Source organism: Giraffa tippelskirchi, chromosome 11 (assembly GCF_054371585.1).
Source record: "Giraffa tippelskirchi isolate mGirTip1 chromosome 11, T2T-mGirTip1v1.2.pri, whole genome shotgun sequence".
NCBI lineage: Eukaryota > Metazoa > Chordata > Mammalia > Artiodactyla > Giraffidae > Giraffa > Giraffa tippelskirchi.
This window is the reverse complement of record NC_137285.1, coordinates 4,427,900-4,443,578: the sequence shown is the minus strand read 5'-3', so window position 1 is coordinate 4,443,578 and position 15,679 is coordinate 4,427,900. Positions and strand designations below refer to the sequence as shown.

The window sequence follows — 15,679 nt, the reverse complement described above, 5'->3', positions numbered from 1 at the left end:
CTGCTGGCATCCTCTGCCCAACCTCAGGCTCAAGATTCTAGGAACCTGGGACAGGTGCCCCATAGATGGTTTATTTCCTCTTCCCAAATATTGGAATATTCACATAAAGGAGGATCCTTTCGCAAAAAATACCCAGATGCTAGTAGCGTTCAGTGAGCAAAACTCCACTCTGGCCAGCCAAATGCATGCCCCAGATCAGGTGGCTGTAAGGTTTGAGGAGGCCGTATGCCATGAGGGAAAGGTAAGAACTAAAACTAGAGGGAGTTTGCAGAAGAACTGACTTGCTGGCTGCTTTTTAAAGGAAAAAAGAGCGCTTTGGTAAATATGACTCACTATAGTGGAAGCTGATATTTGTGGAAGCAGCATACAATTTTCTGAGTTGTTGTAAACCATTAATTACACGGTTAGTAATCACTGTTCCCTCAAAACATGACACTCACTCCTTTGTCCCATAAATGTGATATTTGTGTTTATTTGGAAGGACCTCTCCTACTGGTTACGGCGAACTCTGCGCTGTTCCGCAGGGAGCCGGGCTCAGTGAGCAGAGTTCTCCCCGCTGTTAGGAGGCCTGGCTAAGACCCCGGCAGGCCTCCCTGGGCCGCACTGCAGGCACTCCCTGGGCCCAGAGAGCACACCGTGCGCCTGTTAGCAGAAGCCCCAGCGTGTCCCGCAAAGGAGGGGAAACGCAGCCCAGTGGCTCCATCCCTCCCCTGACCAGAGCCGACCCAGCCCATGTGCCCATCCCCAGGCCGAAGAGCGCTGTGACTCACTGTGTCTGCGTTCTGTTCCAGCAACCCACGGAGTACTTCGATATGGGGATTTTCCTGGCTTTCTTCGTCGTGGTCTCCTTGGTCTGCCTCATCCTCCTTGTCAAAATCAAGCTGAAGCAGCGACGCAGTCAGGTAATGGCCCCAGAGCGGCCCATCACCTTCATCCCCGAGGCCCCGTTGCCAGTGCAGACCAGGGCAGGGTCCTGACCCCACACTGCAGCCTCTTCCCTATTGGCCCAGAACCAGCAAAGACGGAGAAAAACCAGAGCAGAGCTCAGAGCACTGAGTTGTTTCTGTTCCAAAAGGGCCGGTCCTCTCGATACAAGGGCCGAGCACTGGGGCTGTTTCCAGCCACAGGTTTTTCCAAAAAAATGTTTGAATGTTAACATGGAGCCCGAGAGTCTTGCTCCCCAGATATGATCAGGGGACCAGCAGGCTCAGCATCACCTGGGAGCTTGGGAGACACGCAGAGTCTCAGGCCCCACCCCAGACCTGCTGCATCCGAATTTGCATCTACCAAGCTCTCCAGGCGATTCTCAATGAACAGAGGAGCCACGCTAGTGCCCCAGCTGACACAGCACTGCGTGCTCACAGGAAGGAAGGGTTTGGGGGCAGAGGGCAAGGGAGGGACACTCGGGAGTCCAGACTCTCGGGGTGTAGCAGTGTGATGTCCCTGGAGAGACACAGCGCCGAGGGTCGGGTGGGCCGTCAGCAACAGAGCAGCAGCTGGTGTCTGTCGAGCACATGCAGTCTGCCAAGTGCCGAGCACCCCCACACGTTGTTCATTGGCCCTCGGAACATTCTTCAGTGAACGGAGAAGCCCTTAGTCCAGAGCAGAGTTGGCCAAATAACTCAAGCAGACCTCTGCCGGCTCTGCTGCTTAGGCCAGTGTGGTGGACACTCGGGAGTCTGGAAGACCTGTGCTCTTGGGCCGCAGTCTCTCCATGTTTAGTGATTCCTCAGCAGTCTGTCCTGGCCAGATGGAGACTAGCGTTAGGCTGACCGTGGCCCCCCGGGGGGTGACCGCCGCTGCTAACACAACCCAGACCCTCACATGGGCCATGTTCTGCCGCGCAGAATTCCATGAACAGGCTGGCCGTGCAGGCCCTGGAGAAGATGGAAACCAGGAAGTTCAACTCCAAGAGCAAGGGGCGCCGGGAGGGGAGCTGCGGGGCCCTGGACACGCTCAGCAGCAGCTCCACGTCTGACTGTGCCATCTGCCTGGAGAAGTACATCGATGGGGAGGTAATGGTGGGGGCGGGGCCCAGTCCCGGTGGGGACGAGCAGAGGATGAGGTGGACTGGCCCGAAGAGGGCGTGCTGGGACCTGGAAGGACAGGCCCCACGGGCCTTCCCCACAGCCTTGTGGGACGAGGGCTGAGCCTGCCAGGTGTCCAGGGGGCATCCTGAGACCTTCCAACAGGATGCCTTCCACCCCCCGGAAGGCGGTGGCCACATGCACAGACCCTCTCTCCCGGGGACCTGGCTGAACACAAGTTGATCAGAAATCTATGTAACTCTGGTTTTAGGAATATTTACAGTTCATTTACATTTGAAGAAAGTGAAAGTGTTAGTTGCTCAGTCGTGTCTGACTCTTTGTGACCCAAGGACTGTAGCCCGCCAGGCTCCTCTGCTGTCCATGGGATTTCCCAGGCAAGAATATTAGAGTGGGTTGCCATGTCCTTCTCCAGGGGATCTTCCTGACGCGCAGGGATCGAATCCAGGTCTCCTGCATTGGCAGGCAGATTCTTTACTGCTGAGCCACAAGGGGCTGGGGGCGGGGGGGAGCTTCTTAAATTAATTAAATTTAAATTAATTAAGTTACACTTATTAAATTGAGGGCAGGAGGAGAAGGGGGCAACAGAGAGGGTTGGATAGCATCACTGACTTAATGGACTTTGAGAGATAGGGAAGAGTCAGACATGACTTAGTGACAGAAAAACAGCAACACTTAATTTTAGCATTGCTCATCTGAAAACCCTGGAACTCAGCTTCATGCAGTCCTCTCCTAAAAGCTGTGTGGAATTAGACCCATTTTTACTTATAAAGAGACGAGGGAGGGGACTCCCCTGGTGGTCCAGTTGTTATGACTCTGTGCTTTTTCAGCCAGGGGCTCAGGTTCGATCCCTGGTTGGGGATTTAAGATCTCACAAGCCAGGTTGGTATGGCCAAACAAAAAGAAAGAAAGTAAGGACAAAGGATGTGATGTCTCCTTTTTCCATCTAGCTTTTTTTCTGAAAATTTCAAACTTTCAGAAAAGTTGGAAGAATCATACAGTGAACGCTGTTATCATTCACTGAGAATCACCCATTGTTAACATCTTCCTACATGTGCATCATCTTCTTCCGGGTGGAGGCACACGTAAACACACACATTTGAAGGAGTAAGGGGGCAAACCACTTCATAATTAGTTGCAGGCATTTGAGGCCCCTTTGATGCAAGTGTCCTGCCGCTGTGTAGACTGTTGAATGAAAAACAAGGTTTTGCAGAGGCCTTCAAATGAACGGTCTCACACAGTCTCTACCTGCAGACTGCTTGAGTTCTCATCTGAGAACTAGATCATAGAGTTCTAACTCTATGATCTTGGGCGAGTCACTTTACTCTCTGTGCCTCTGCTTATGACATGAGCCCAAGACTGGCCTGAACTCCAGGTAATCACCAAGGTCACATGAGAAAATCCAGGTAGGACTCTTGTCACGGTCAGGCACAGCCTTAGGGGTTAGTTGGAATGTGACTACGTTTAGCTGGTCAGAGAATGGAAAATCAAAGTAAAAGTAGCAAGTCCAGAAGGTGTTCTGGGCTCAGGAACTTTAGAGGCATTTCTGCCTGCCTCAGAACCCCATCACCCCCTCTCCATGTTAGGAGTTTTGTTACAGACCACGTGCCCTCAGGTGAATGTTGAGGGTCCAGTGAGGGGGAAGGTGGGAGAACTTTGCCCCTTTGCTGCCCCACCTGTCAGTCATGAATCCCAGGCATCGTCCTTTCTACCCACCTCATTTTGGGTATCCGGAGCCAGCCACCATCCCAGAAAGGCAAAAGGTTTTGGCGTGTATCTAGCTGTCCCTCATGCCCCCAGGCTGACCACCCTGTACGAGCACACAGCTCTGGCAGGCCTGTGCGAGTGGCCCGGATGTGAGTGCCCTCCTCCAGAGGCAAGAAGAGCACCTGCTTCCTCCCTTGACGCTGAGCACCGAGGCTGGAGCTAAAGATGGGGCTGGGGGAGCCTCCGGGCACCGCCACGGTGCACTGGGCTCCTTGGTCCACTCCGGCCCCGTGGGCAGAAAGCAGCACGTGCGGACCGCCCTCTGCCCAGGCCCACGTTCAGGCTGTGTGTCCTCTCTCCCGCCCCAGGAACTGCGGGTCATCCCCTGCACTCACCGCTTTCATAGGAAGTGCGTGGACCCCTGGCTGCTGCAGCACCACACCTGCCCCCACTGTCGACACAACATCATAGGTAACGCTCCGCTGCCTCCGTCCCTGCCAAGAGGCACTGTCTTTCCCGGGTGCCTAGTGGGAGCAGGACGGGCACCACAGGCTGGTGAGCCAGCAGACCACCGAAGCATTGCTGCCGGGACCTGGAGGTGCCGGGGGGCCTGGGGAGGTCTGCTGAAGGGTCAGCCTGGGTCTGAGCTCTGGCTTTGACACGACTGGGCTCCTGACCTTGGACCAGGCCCCCGGCCTCTCCAGGCCTCAGGCCCACAGTCTCTTAAGCGGGACAACAGTGGTGACATGCGCCCTGCCTGTTACCTTGGGGTCATGATGCTGTGTCACTGTGGGGGTGCCTGAGGGGCCAGAAGGCAGGGTGCCCTCCCTCTAGCTGTTTTTCCAAGAGGCTCAGGGCCTTTCCGCTCCTGTCCCGGATGTTCTCTCAAGCCTCTTGTCACACAGAGCAGCTGGGAGGTGTGATATGGACCCTAAAAGGAGTGACCACCCTGAGAATGGAGAAGCAGGAGGCCTCTGCCCGCGTGGCCGGGTTTGGTGGGAGCTTAGAAGGGGCCAGAGCCCTGGGACCAGGCCCCTCGGTGCCAGCCGCCTCAGCCTGCCCGTGCCTGCCCCTCTAGCCCTGGACCCCTGCGTACTGGGGCCCTAATCTATTTCCTGCGCTTCTCCCCAGAACAAAAGGGAAACCCGAGCGCTGTGTGCGTGGAGACCAGCAGCCTAGCGCGTGGGCGGCAGCAGAGGGTGATCCTGCCTGTGCATTACCCGGGCCGCGTGCACAGGGCCGGCGCCGTGCCCGCCTACCCCACGAGGACCAGCATGGACGCCCACGGGAACCCGGTCACGCTGCTGACCGCGGACCGGCGCGGGGAGCAAGGCCTCTTCCCACCGCAGACCCCCGCCTACATCCGCGGCTACCCGCCCCTCCACCTGGACCACGGCCTGGCCGCGCACCGCTGTAGCCTGGAGCACCGGCCCTACTCGCCCGCGCCCCCCTTCCGCAGGCCCAAGTTCAGCGGCCGCAGCTTCTCCAAGGCAGCTTGCTTCTCGCAGTACGAGACCATGTACCAGCACTACTACTTCCGGGGCCTCAGCTACCCCGAGCCTGAGGGGCAGCTGCCCCCCAGCCTGGCTCCCGGGGGCCCGGCGCGGGCCTTCCCCCCGGGAGGTGGCAGTGGTGGCGGCGGCGGCGGCGGCGGCAGCCTGCTCTTCGCGCCCGCGGCCCAGGCCTCGCCCCTGGAGAGCGGCAGCGCGTCCAGCTTCAGCTGCTACCACGGCCACCGCTCGGTGTGCAGCGGCTACCTGGCCGACGGCCCGGGCAGCGACAGCAGCAGCAGCAGCAGCAGCGGCAGCTCGGGCCAGTGCCGCTGCTCGTCCAGCGACTCGGTGGTGGACTGCACGGAGGTCAGCAACCAGGGCGTGTACGGCAGCTGCTCCACCTTCCGCAGCTCGCTCAGCAGCGACTACGACCCCTTCGTCTACCGCAGCCGCAGCCCCTGTCGCACCGGCGACATGGGGAGCTCGGGCCGGGGCCCCGTCGTGCGCCTCGATGGCGCCCCGGCCCTCGAGGAGCTCCCAGCGGCAGCCTGTGGCCCAGGCGCTGCACGGGGGGAGCCCTGGCCCGGGCCCACCCCGGTCTTGGCCTCCACCTCGGGGGACCAGCTGTCTACCTGCAGCCTGGAGATGAACTACAGCAGCAGCTCCTCCCTGGAGCCCCAGGGGTCCCACAGCTCTACCTCACAAGGGGGGCTCGAGGCCTCTCCCGGCACCGCCCCGGACCTCAGGAGGACCTGGAAGGGGGTCCGGGAGGGGCCGTCCTGCGCCTGCTGCTGCGAGCCCCCGGCCCCCGGCGCTGGGGCGGCCGGGGGCGGCGCCTTGTATCTGGGCCCCTCGCCCTGTGAGGGGTGCAGCCCCCTGGGCGGGGAGCCACAGCCCGCAAGCTCCCAGGGCCTGTATGGCCTTCACCCGGACCATCTGCCCAGGACGGATGGGGTGAAGTACGAGGGCCTGCCCTGCTGCTTCTATGAAGAGAAGCAGGTGGCCCGCGGCCGCGGGGGCGGCGGCTGCTACACCGAGGACTGCTCGGTGCGCGTGCAGTACACGCTGGCCCAGGAGCCCCTGGCAGGCTGTCACCCTGGGGCCCGGGATCTGAGCCAGCGTGTCCCCATCATTCCGGAGGATGTGGACAGCGACTTGGGCTTGCCCTCTGACTGCCAGGGGACCCGTGGCCTCGGCCCCTGGGGGGGGTCGCTGCCTGGTCCAGATGCCCTGTGGCCCCACAGGGGCCTGGGAGCAGCCCAGGAAGAAGAGCGGGTTCTCTGCTGCCCGGCCCGGGCACCACGACCGCCTGGCTGCCCTCCTGAGGATGTGGGGGCCCCCAGGGCCAGCTCCCCCAGAGCCCTCCGGGACACTTGGGAGTCCAGCGCCACAGCCCCTGAGGCTGCAGGTGAGAGCGGACGGTGACAGCAGGCCTGGGTCGGGGTCTTCTCTCCCCACGGTCACTTCCTGGGTGACTTTCTTGGTGCCTTTGGCTTTAAACCCCATCCGTACCTGGTGGTTTCCAGGTGTTCCTCCCCCACCTACCCCTTCCTCTGTGCTCCAGACCTGTGGGCCCTGTGCGTCCCTCACCTCTCCCCCCGATGCCCTGGGCGCAGCCCACCCGACCCTCCGCACCCTCCCCTCCAGGGCTCCCCACCCAGATGCCCAGGCCCCAGCCCCGAGCCTGCCCTGCCCCTCTCGCTTCAGGGTCCTGGGCTTCACAGCCTGTCTGAAAATCCTGTGTGCTGGTTTGCCCTCATCCGGAAAGGGGAATCCCCAGAAAAATGAAACTTTGCTAAAGACATGCAGAATTCCAGTCCAGATCTTTTATTATGAGATTGGTCAGACATGGTCAAACTGTGATAAAGTTTCCAAACATTTTGTCTCAGGAGTGAACAGTGGGCAGCCTAGCACCTTTGAGTAGCACCGGGACCATTCCATCTCCACAGGAAACCCCACAAGGGTGGTCTCTGCTCCCCACCCGCTGTCCGCAGCCAGACCCATTCCCTCTCTCCAGGGTGAGGGCAGTAGCTTTCTGAGTGGTCTCCTGTGGCTGATCTTGCCCTCTGTTCCACATCGGCGCTACAGTTGTCTTTTTTTAAACATTAAGTCTGTCTTTACACCAGAAAACCCCTCACTGACTTGCTATTACCCTCTGAATTTTAGAAATGTAGATCCCTCTCCCAGCTGTGTATGATCAGGCTCTGCCAACCCCTCTGATCACCTCCCGCTTCCCTCCTTGTTCATGATGTCATCTGCCCCGTGCCCCCATCCTGTTCCCCTAACATGCCAGGCGGTCCCAGCCCTCAGGTGCCTCTGCCGCTTCTCTCCTGCAGATCTCGGCTTGAGCGCCCCCAGGGGATGGGCCCCTGGGTCCCTGCTCCTGGTGCCCAAAGGCTGCGGGGCCAGGCCCCTCCCCTGACAGTCGTTCTCTCTCTCCCAGGACTGATATCTCACCTGGCGGACAAAGGCGGCCCTGGAGCCTGAGCTCCCAAGGAACTCTTCCGTGGAAATCAGAACTGTACGGAGACTCCAAACTCTGACTTCCTACAGAAAAAAGAAAACAACAACAAAAAAAAATTTTTTTAGCTTTGACAAACACAAAAGTGGTAATAAAGAGAGCCCTCCTTCTCAACCCAAAATGTGAGCCACCTGTGGCAACCCCCCCCATTAACAAACCAACAGACAAAATTCTGAGTCTTTTGCCTCTTTTGATAACATGTTACTCTTCTGTTTTGTAAAGTGTGTGTGCTTGGGGTTCAGAGGTGTGTGGGATTGACTTCTCTGCTTTTTTTTGTTTGTTTTTTTTTTAAGATATTATATGTAAATGTAAAAAGTTATTTAAATATATATTTTAAAGAACCCTAACTGCCAACTTTTGCTGAAAAAAAAATCACTGCTGCATTAATTGAACCACATCATGTGTAGATACTGTTGTCTCCCTGGAGGGAGCTCAGGCTTTGAAAAGCTCAGGGCTACACCTGCCTTAGAAAATGAACCCGAAACTTGAAGTAAAGCTAGTTGATATGGGTACAAACTCTGAGGAACAATGCAATGCTGCCTCTTTCTTTCTCGTGGCAAATCCCAATGTACAAAGCGTCAGGCCTCCTCGGAAGCCAGGCCTGTCCAGCCCGCACCTGCAGGCTGCTGATGGCAACAGCCGGGGGTCAGGCGGAAGGTCTGCCGCACTGGGGAGCCGGGACAAGCCATTGCTACGTAAGCTCCGGGGTGACAGGGACAATTCTGTGCAGTGTCCTCAGTCTGTGCCCTCTGGTCCGCGTCTTAGATAGAAGGACAGAGTCCTGATCTTGGGCTTCCTGCCACTGGCTGCAGAGATGGTTCGATGTAGGGTGTGGGGACAGACACCCAGGAGGAATGAATGTACATGGTTTTGCAGCCTCGGTGTCTGACACAAGTTGGGGGAGGGGAGGGATGGAGGGCACCCTGGCGCAGAATGGGCTTGTGCGCATGTGTCCGAGCGGGCACCGCCGCGCCCCCGGACTGTTCCGACTTTGGGATGCCTTCCTAGGGGCGCGTGGCAGGGCCCCCATAGGGTGTGAGCTCCGTATGCAAGTTTCCCATCCCATCGCTTCAGGGTTGTTCAGCCCTCTCCCTCGTGGCTGAAACTGCTCATCTCGCCTGCAAATGTCTACTATCCTTTCTACCTAATGCACTATTATGTATTGATTCTCCATGAGACAGAGAGAAAGAGACTATCAGATAGTTTAGCCCCCAAAGGGTAGGTTTTTATATATTGTTCCAGCCTTTCGTTGTTTTCTTTTGTTGTTGTCGTTTTAAGAGGGAGGGAGAGTTTAAGAACCCAAACCGTTTTTTAAAAGAAGTTTCCATTTTAAAAGGGAGAATCTATTTAAAGCTGTTTCAGATCAGGGATCATTAACCTGTTTGTCCAATGTATTTCTTGTCCTTAAAAAAAAATTTTTTTTTTTTTTTTTAGAGAAAACTAATTACCTTAACCCTTGTTTCTGCTAACTCTTCTGGTCATTTCTGCTTATTCATTTATTCAAAAGGTGTTTGTTGTCATCTGAAATGCTCATTTGCCGAATAGGAACCTTGAGTCCTTCCCACCCCCACCCTCCACCCCCGTAGGTGGGGAAGCAGAAACCTCTGTCAGGGGGCTATAAGACTCTTCTCCAGTCTGCCCCAGGGGAGGTCAGCCCAGGGTCCGCACCAGAACATTTTTAATGAGAATCTTATTGAATCCCTTTCTTAAAAAGCCTAGCCTGTGGTGAGGACATCTACTTCTGGCCAGGATTTGTCAGAAAGCAGTCTCAGCATCAAACGACTGAGCCATCTGCCCATTAAGGGGCTTGCTGTGGTGAGATTCGTCCTCCAGCCTCCACTGTGGGACATCCCTCTGGGGCCACCCCCACCCCCAGCCCCACCTGTGCCTGGCACACCTGTTGGTGAGGGTGCGGGAAGCGCCTGAGCGGGTGACATGTGATCTGGGCCGCCTTTATTCCTGGGGCCGAGAGTAGCAGCTGCGGAGGACAGCAACTTGCATAGGGAGCAGGTCGGGGCTTCTAACATGAACTACAAAAAGCGGCTTCTCATTGCTAAGATTCTATTTGGTTGTGGTTTTGTTTTTTGTTTGTTTTTAATGCCTTCGAGTGCACGTTCTCTTCTTTGTCTGAAAGCCTACCCCCAAAGTGGCTTGCTTTAGTCCCGACTGGGGAAAAAAAAAACCACTCCTCAACAGCCTTAAGCAATAAATGGATGAGGAGAACATGTGGCTTCAACTGGGCTTATTAGAATAAATGTGTCCAATTTTCATTTGAAAAGAGCAGTAACTACAGATGGCAAAAGAAGTGCATTTAGTTTTCATATTTTATAGGGTGGTAGAAACAGAAGAATGAAATTTTCAGACTTTGAAATCTCTAACCATTGTCTTAAATCTGTGTTGGGTCACAAAGCATAATGACCCAACTACATTGCCCCACCGTTCAAGTCAAAAGAAGTGTCTTCTTTGAAGTCCTAAGACTCCAATAATGATAAGTATCTTTACTCAGTGGCCTCTCAGTGGCGTGTGGGGGTTATGTAGATATAGAAACTGGAAGCCTGGAATCTTCCATTGAGAACCACCCCCTACACACACACCCATGAGCAGGAATGTGACGGTTGGGCGTGGTCCCATGGCCCAGCCTTGGGTGTGGGGCAGCCGTGTAGCTTGAAGAGTGCTGGAACCAGTGAAAAGGGGGGGTTTGGGAGTTCTGGTCCACCAGGTACCTCTCTGTGGACACAGCCCTGGGATGCTGGCCTTAACTCTCTGTCTCTTCACCTCTCCCTTACCTTGACCCTAACCCTAACCCACGCCGTTTTGTAAAGCTCCTTCTGCTGCCCTCCGCCCACACCCTTCCTAATGTGCTGCTAGTCCCTACTCAAAGCTCATGCAGGACTAATGCTTTTAAAATGAGGTCTAAAAAATAATTACTGATCAAGAGTATTATTTTTTAAACAGAACTGCCTTTTTCTATTCTTTATATAAACTCTATTGTACTGGTCTAACAAGGCACTATTTTAAAATGTGTTTTTTTTTAAAATATTTCTCCCATAGCACTTAAAAGATATTTTGTAAAGACTTTTGCTGTAAAGATTTTGTAATAAAGTTGTCTAAGGGCTCCTTCTCCAACATTACCATTTTTAAAAAATGTTTTAAAGGCTAGAAAACAACTTATGTATATTCTGTATATGTATAGCAGCACATTTCATTTATGGAAATATGTTCTCAGAATATTTATTTACTAATATATTTATCTTAAGCCATGTCTTATGTTGAGAGTGTGACATTGTTGGAATAATCATTGAAAATGACTAACATGAAGCCCTGTAAATACATGATAATTGCACACAGATTTTACATATTTGCCGACCAAAAATGATTTAAAACAAGTTGTAGTCTTCTATGGTTTTGTAACAAATTGTACAAATGACTGTAAAAAAAATACAATTTTATCAAGTATGTGTTATATGTTGTCGTTGCTCTGTTTGGTAAAGTTCTTACAGATGCCGCAAAGGAGACCTGCGCGTGAAGCAGTGCCCGTCACCCACGGGGGCTTCTGTGTAAACAGACTTCAGGTAACTGGGGATCCGGGTGATGTCCCAGACAAGCATTTGTGATTATGTCTCTGGTGGTGGTGGCAAGTTTTCTGCTCAGCCTTTGTGTGTGTGTGCCAGGGGAGGGGGGATCCCAGGAGCCTACTTTTTAAAAACAGGGACCGTAGGCTGGATGTAAACATCGACTTCACCTGCCAGGCCTTTTCCTACTTGGAAGACTGAGGCCCTCCAGCCCCTCTTTAAGGAAAAGGGACTTGTAGGAAAAAGGCTTAAGTGTCCAGCTTGGAAATGACCAAACCGTGAAGATGGAGAGGGGGCCCTGCGTCTAAAGTGAATCTCCTACACATCTTTGCTTGCTTTCTACCCCCCCTCCCCTGAACCCCTGGGGAAGGTAGTCACTGATTTGTAAAGCGCTCTGAGATCACGTGGGAGGTGCAAAGCGGTGTTTATTTTTCAGACATCCAGCAGAGAACATCCTAATCCTATGAGCTCTGGTTCCTATTTCTCTCTCTTGAGCTGTTTCTTGGGCACAGGCTCCTCAACAGGCTCCTCGTGGACTTCCAGCGGCTTCCTGCCCGGCAGTGGGTGCTTCTGAGCGTCTTTGGGGGTGGCAGCCTGTTTGCACAGAGCCTCCCAGAGCTTTTGTTTGATGGCCTTGCCCAGCTCCAGGCTGTATCTCTTGGGGGTCCCGGAAGGATTCCACAGCATGGGCTCTACCACAGCGTGGTACAGAGCCCGGTAGCCCTCGGTGGGGAGGCCGTGGATGACTAACGTGTCCTCGGACAACGGGTGCCTCTTCCTGGTTTCGGGAAGCGAGGCTCGGCCCTTCCAGGACGCTGTCCCCACGTCCCAGGGTAGCGTTTGGGTGGCGGCCACATGTTCAGCATATCTGCTCTCAAGATCTTGGCAGACCGTCTCTTTTTTCTCCTTTGAACTCTCTTTACTCTAGCCAGGAAGAAAGCAGAGAAGTCAAAGCTAAAACTTGAGAAGGGAGCTCAGAATAATTATCTGGGATTTGTGTCCCCGAGTCTTGGTTATAGCCACAACCAACATTTGTCTAGCATGTTCTAGTTTACTGAATTCCTTCAGGGACGCCTCTGCGAGCGATTCGCCACAACACTGGAAGGTCAGCGGGAGATGGCTTGAAAGGCAAGGAGCTGGGAAAGGGTTTGCCCAAGGCCACACAGCCATGAGGTGGGCCACGGCTGTCACCTACAGAGTGCCATACAGGATCCCAAGCATCTTCTCTGTGCCAGGCTTGGCTCGAAAACCCTTTGCGAGGGTACTAACTCATTTCATCCTCATGAAACTATGAAGGAAGGGCAGTCACTCCCCGTTTTATAGATGACAAAAGCCAATTACAGTCAGAGATGGGATCAGAACCCTGACTGACTAGCTCCAGGAGGCATTCTTTTTTTCTTTTTTTAATTGGAGTATAATTACCCCCACTTTCCTGGTAGCTCAGACAGTAAAGAATCTGCCTGCAATGCAGGAGACCCGGGTTTGATCAAGAAGATCCCCTGGAGAAGGGAATGGCAACCCACTCCAGTATTCTTGCCTGGAGAATCCCAGGGACAGGGAGCCTGGTGGGCTACAGTCCAGGGGGTCGCAGAGAGTCCGACATGACTGAGTGACTGACACTTTCACTTTCTTCATAATTGCTTTACGATGTTGTATTGGTCTCTGCTGTACAATGAAGTCAATCAGATACATATGCATACATTCATCCCCTCCCTCTTGGACCTCCCTCCCACCTCACCCCTACCCACGCTGCCATCCCACCCCTCTAGGTCATCACGGAGCACCAAGCTGAGCTCCCTGTGCTATGCAGCAGGTTCCTGCAGGGCGCCTTCTGAGCTCTGCTGGCCATCATGGAGTAACAGAGCTGGACTCAGATCAGGCCTCTGGATGCCAAGTTCTTCATGTTCAGATTTATAGCTACATCTGTGGCTCAGCTCTGGGGTTCAGGTGTGTGTCTCTGAGCCTTCCGCATCCTCATTTTCCCTTCACATCAAGTTCCTTTTGTCTCTGCTTCTGAAAACCACTTTATCCTCCTCTCGAGCTGGGCAGAGGTTACACAGGCATGACCCCGGATCTTGTATTCTCTCCGCTATATCACACCCCCGACCCCCATCCTCACTCCCCCCTACCCCCGCATGCCATCTTTAACTTCAGGATTTCCTCTTCTTCATGGGAATCCCTAGCTTACCTTTCCCTCTTCCCACTCGGTCACATTTTCTCCACCAACAGCCCTCTCCTACCTCATTGATGCCTCCTGCAGGCCTCCTGTGCCTGGGCGAACCTGGCCGCTGCCCTGCTAGCTGCTTGCTCTTGGAACCGATGGAGTTTCTTGTTCCGCCCCGCTGGGTGGTTTTCATTGTTGCATCGTCCCTGGGCTTTAATCTCTTGGAGGGTTTCGCGTCTCCAAACTTGCGTGGCACTGGGCAGCATTTCTCCTTCAGCTGTCGCCTGAGCACCAGTTTCACCAGGGAGAAGGAACTGGCAATTACTGGGTCCTTTACAACTTCCCAAAAAGAGGTGGGACCTGGTGTGGGGGCACTGGTGTTTGGCTCAGCACACGCTCTGGTTGTCCAGATGGTGAGAGCTGGCGAGTCCACGTAGCAGTCCTGGAGCCTGGTGTTCAGTAAGATAGACTGTCGGAGTCCATAGGCAGGGATGCTGGGGTCTCGTCTCACATAGATTGGATGCTAGAATTATAAGGGGGAAAAAGGAATAAAAAAGACCAGTTCTCAAGCTGAGACTAGAAAGTCTATTTTTAGAGGTAAAGTACTAACATCTTTTTAAGGACTATTCCTTCTGCAAAAACTCTTAGAAACCTTTCCACATATCCTCTCTCCTGCTCGCCAAAGCCTTTTGTACCAAGTAGGAAAGCAACGGTAACTTCACAACGTCACAGTGATGGTCAGGTTCTCAAAGAACAGGGCATGCTTGCGCTGGAAGTGGAGGGAGGGTTGGGGAGCATTTATAAGGAATTAAAAACAATTTCTGTCTCCTGGAAAGCTAAGGGAAACCACAGTGGGAGAGGAATGGGAGACAGGATCACTTGAGCTTCCTATAGAGCTGTAGCCAGTCCTCAACTCTGCCGCAACCCAGAAATGACAGCAGGTAAAAATCCCGCCAAGTCCTGAAATTGCTCCTAACCAGACTGCCATGAGCCAAGAAAAGCTGCTAAGCAGGGAAATATACTCTGGGGTCTATAAAGGCAAAAGCACAACGTAAATGATGCTGGCCTCCATTTCCCAGGACCAGCCAAGAACAAGAGAACAATTTGGAGAGATTAGAATCACACACTTAAAAGAGACCTGGCTTTCTAAGAAATGTCATCTATAATAAAATAAAATCACCTTACCATATTTCAGTTGCCTTAAAGTTTATTTTAGCTAGCTTAGTAGGGGGAAGAAATATGTATTTTCTTTTCCCTTTTTCGCTTTTGTTTTGTTTTGCTTTGTTTTAATATTTCTATCACCTGTTGTTCTCTGCCTCAGTCATGTGTGGGCAAACTGCTGTTTGCTTAGATTTTGGCTCTCATGCAGGCAGTTTTGAACCATTATCTCTAGTATTTGTGATGTCACTTTGGTTTGTGATGTGGGTGTGGGAGGGTGTTACATCATCAGATTTTTATAGTTGATTTATGTTGGAAAAAGTTCTCTTTGTGCTTACAGCCTCAGGAGCTTCTCTAGCCCTCTTCTTCCCCAAAATGGCTCGAGTGAATTTTGAAGGTCCTGACATTCTTAAGAAGCACTCTGTGCATGCAGCATACTCAAATATGCAGACCAGATTTGTGGGTACAGGTAGCGAGATGTATCCTTACCTGTGCACAAGGGCCCTTCTCCGTGTACATAAAGAAGGTACTGTTACATTCTCAGAACGGCTGCCAAGGTTAGGGACCAGAAATGAAAGAACACGTTCGTGCAGCCCTGGGCACCTACCTCTGCCCGCGTGTCTCTCCTGGGGAGACTACATGGTTTCTGGAATGTGGTTTTATTTTACATCCCATGGCAAATGCAGTAATTAGAGCTGTTCGCGGTGTCAAGGGCTTGAAACAAGAACAAAGACACCTCTTCCTGGGAACTCTTGGGCAATGCTGAGCTCCTTATCAGGCGCTCGGCCTGTTGGTGGTTTTGATATTTCATGTGCAGAATGCCAAAGGAGGCTCCCTCCCCAGGGGGAGGAGGAGGAGAGCGAAATGATGGAAAAACAGAGTATGCGTCTGGCAGGAGTTCCTGGAATCACATGTGTTGCCTGTTTGATTTTTTTTGTTTGTTTGTTTTTGTTTTTGTCCCCGGAGTGAATCAAAGTCGCAGGCAGACCGCACCGCAGGCCGCTGTGGAACCACCTCCA

The 15,679-nt window shown here is 53.4% G+C and overlaps 2 protein-coding genes across 5 annotated transcripts in view; one reads left to right on the top strand and one right to left on the bottom strand.

The window, feature by feature from the left end:
• The window catches only part of ZNRF3 (zinc and ring finger 3), a 188,004-nt gene extending 176,777 nt beyond the window's left edge, over positions 1-11,227 (top strand). For 3 of the 4 annotated variants that reach the window (XM_081542783.1, XM_081542782.1, XM_081542781.1), the window contains 5 exons: positions 792-902; positions 1,848-2,015; positions 4,121-4,223; positions 4,884-6,653; positions 7,689-11,227. In XM_081542783.1, coding sequence (XP_081398909.1) covers positions 792-902; positions 1,848-2,015; positions 4,121-4,223; positions 4,884-6,653; positions 7,689-7,732 — 2,196 coding nt within the window. In that variant the 3' untranslated portion in view covers positions 7,733-11,227. The remainder of the gene's footprint in view (positions 1-791; positions 903-1,847; positions 2,016-4,120; positions 4,224-4,883; positions 6,654-7,688) is intronic. The other variant, XR_014069017.1, reaches the window with a different exon arrangement.
• A 518-nt stretch (positions 11,228-11,745) lies between these two features.
• On the bottom strand, positions 11,746-14,851 carry C11H22orf31 (chromosome 11 C22orf31 homolog). Its single transcript, XM_081542836.1, has 3 exons — positions 14,688-14,851; positions 13,579-14,025; positions 11,746-12,262 (listed from the first exon to the last, which is right to left on the bottom strand). Exons 1-3 carry the CDS (start codon positions 14,688-14,690, stop codon positions 11,816-11,818), a joined length of 897 nt encoding a protein of 298 aa, XP_081398962.1. The 5' UTR covers positions 14,691-14,851; the 3' UTR covers positions 11,746-11,815.
• Between the last annotated feature and the right edge of the window lie 828 nt (positions 14,852-15,679).

Excerpts from the sequence above, each read along its gene's own strand:
- C11H22orf31 (XM_081542836.1), bottom strand. Across the intron at positions 12,263-13,578 it reads CTGCAGGAGGCATCAATGAG|AGTAAAGAGAGTTCAAAGGA; the intron begins GTAGGAGAGGGC and ends CTTCCTGGCTAG.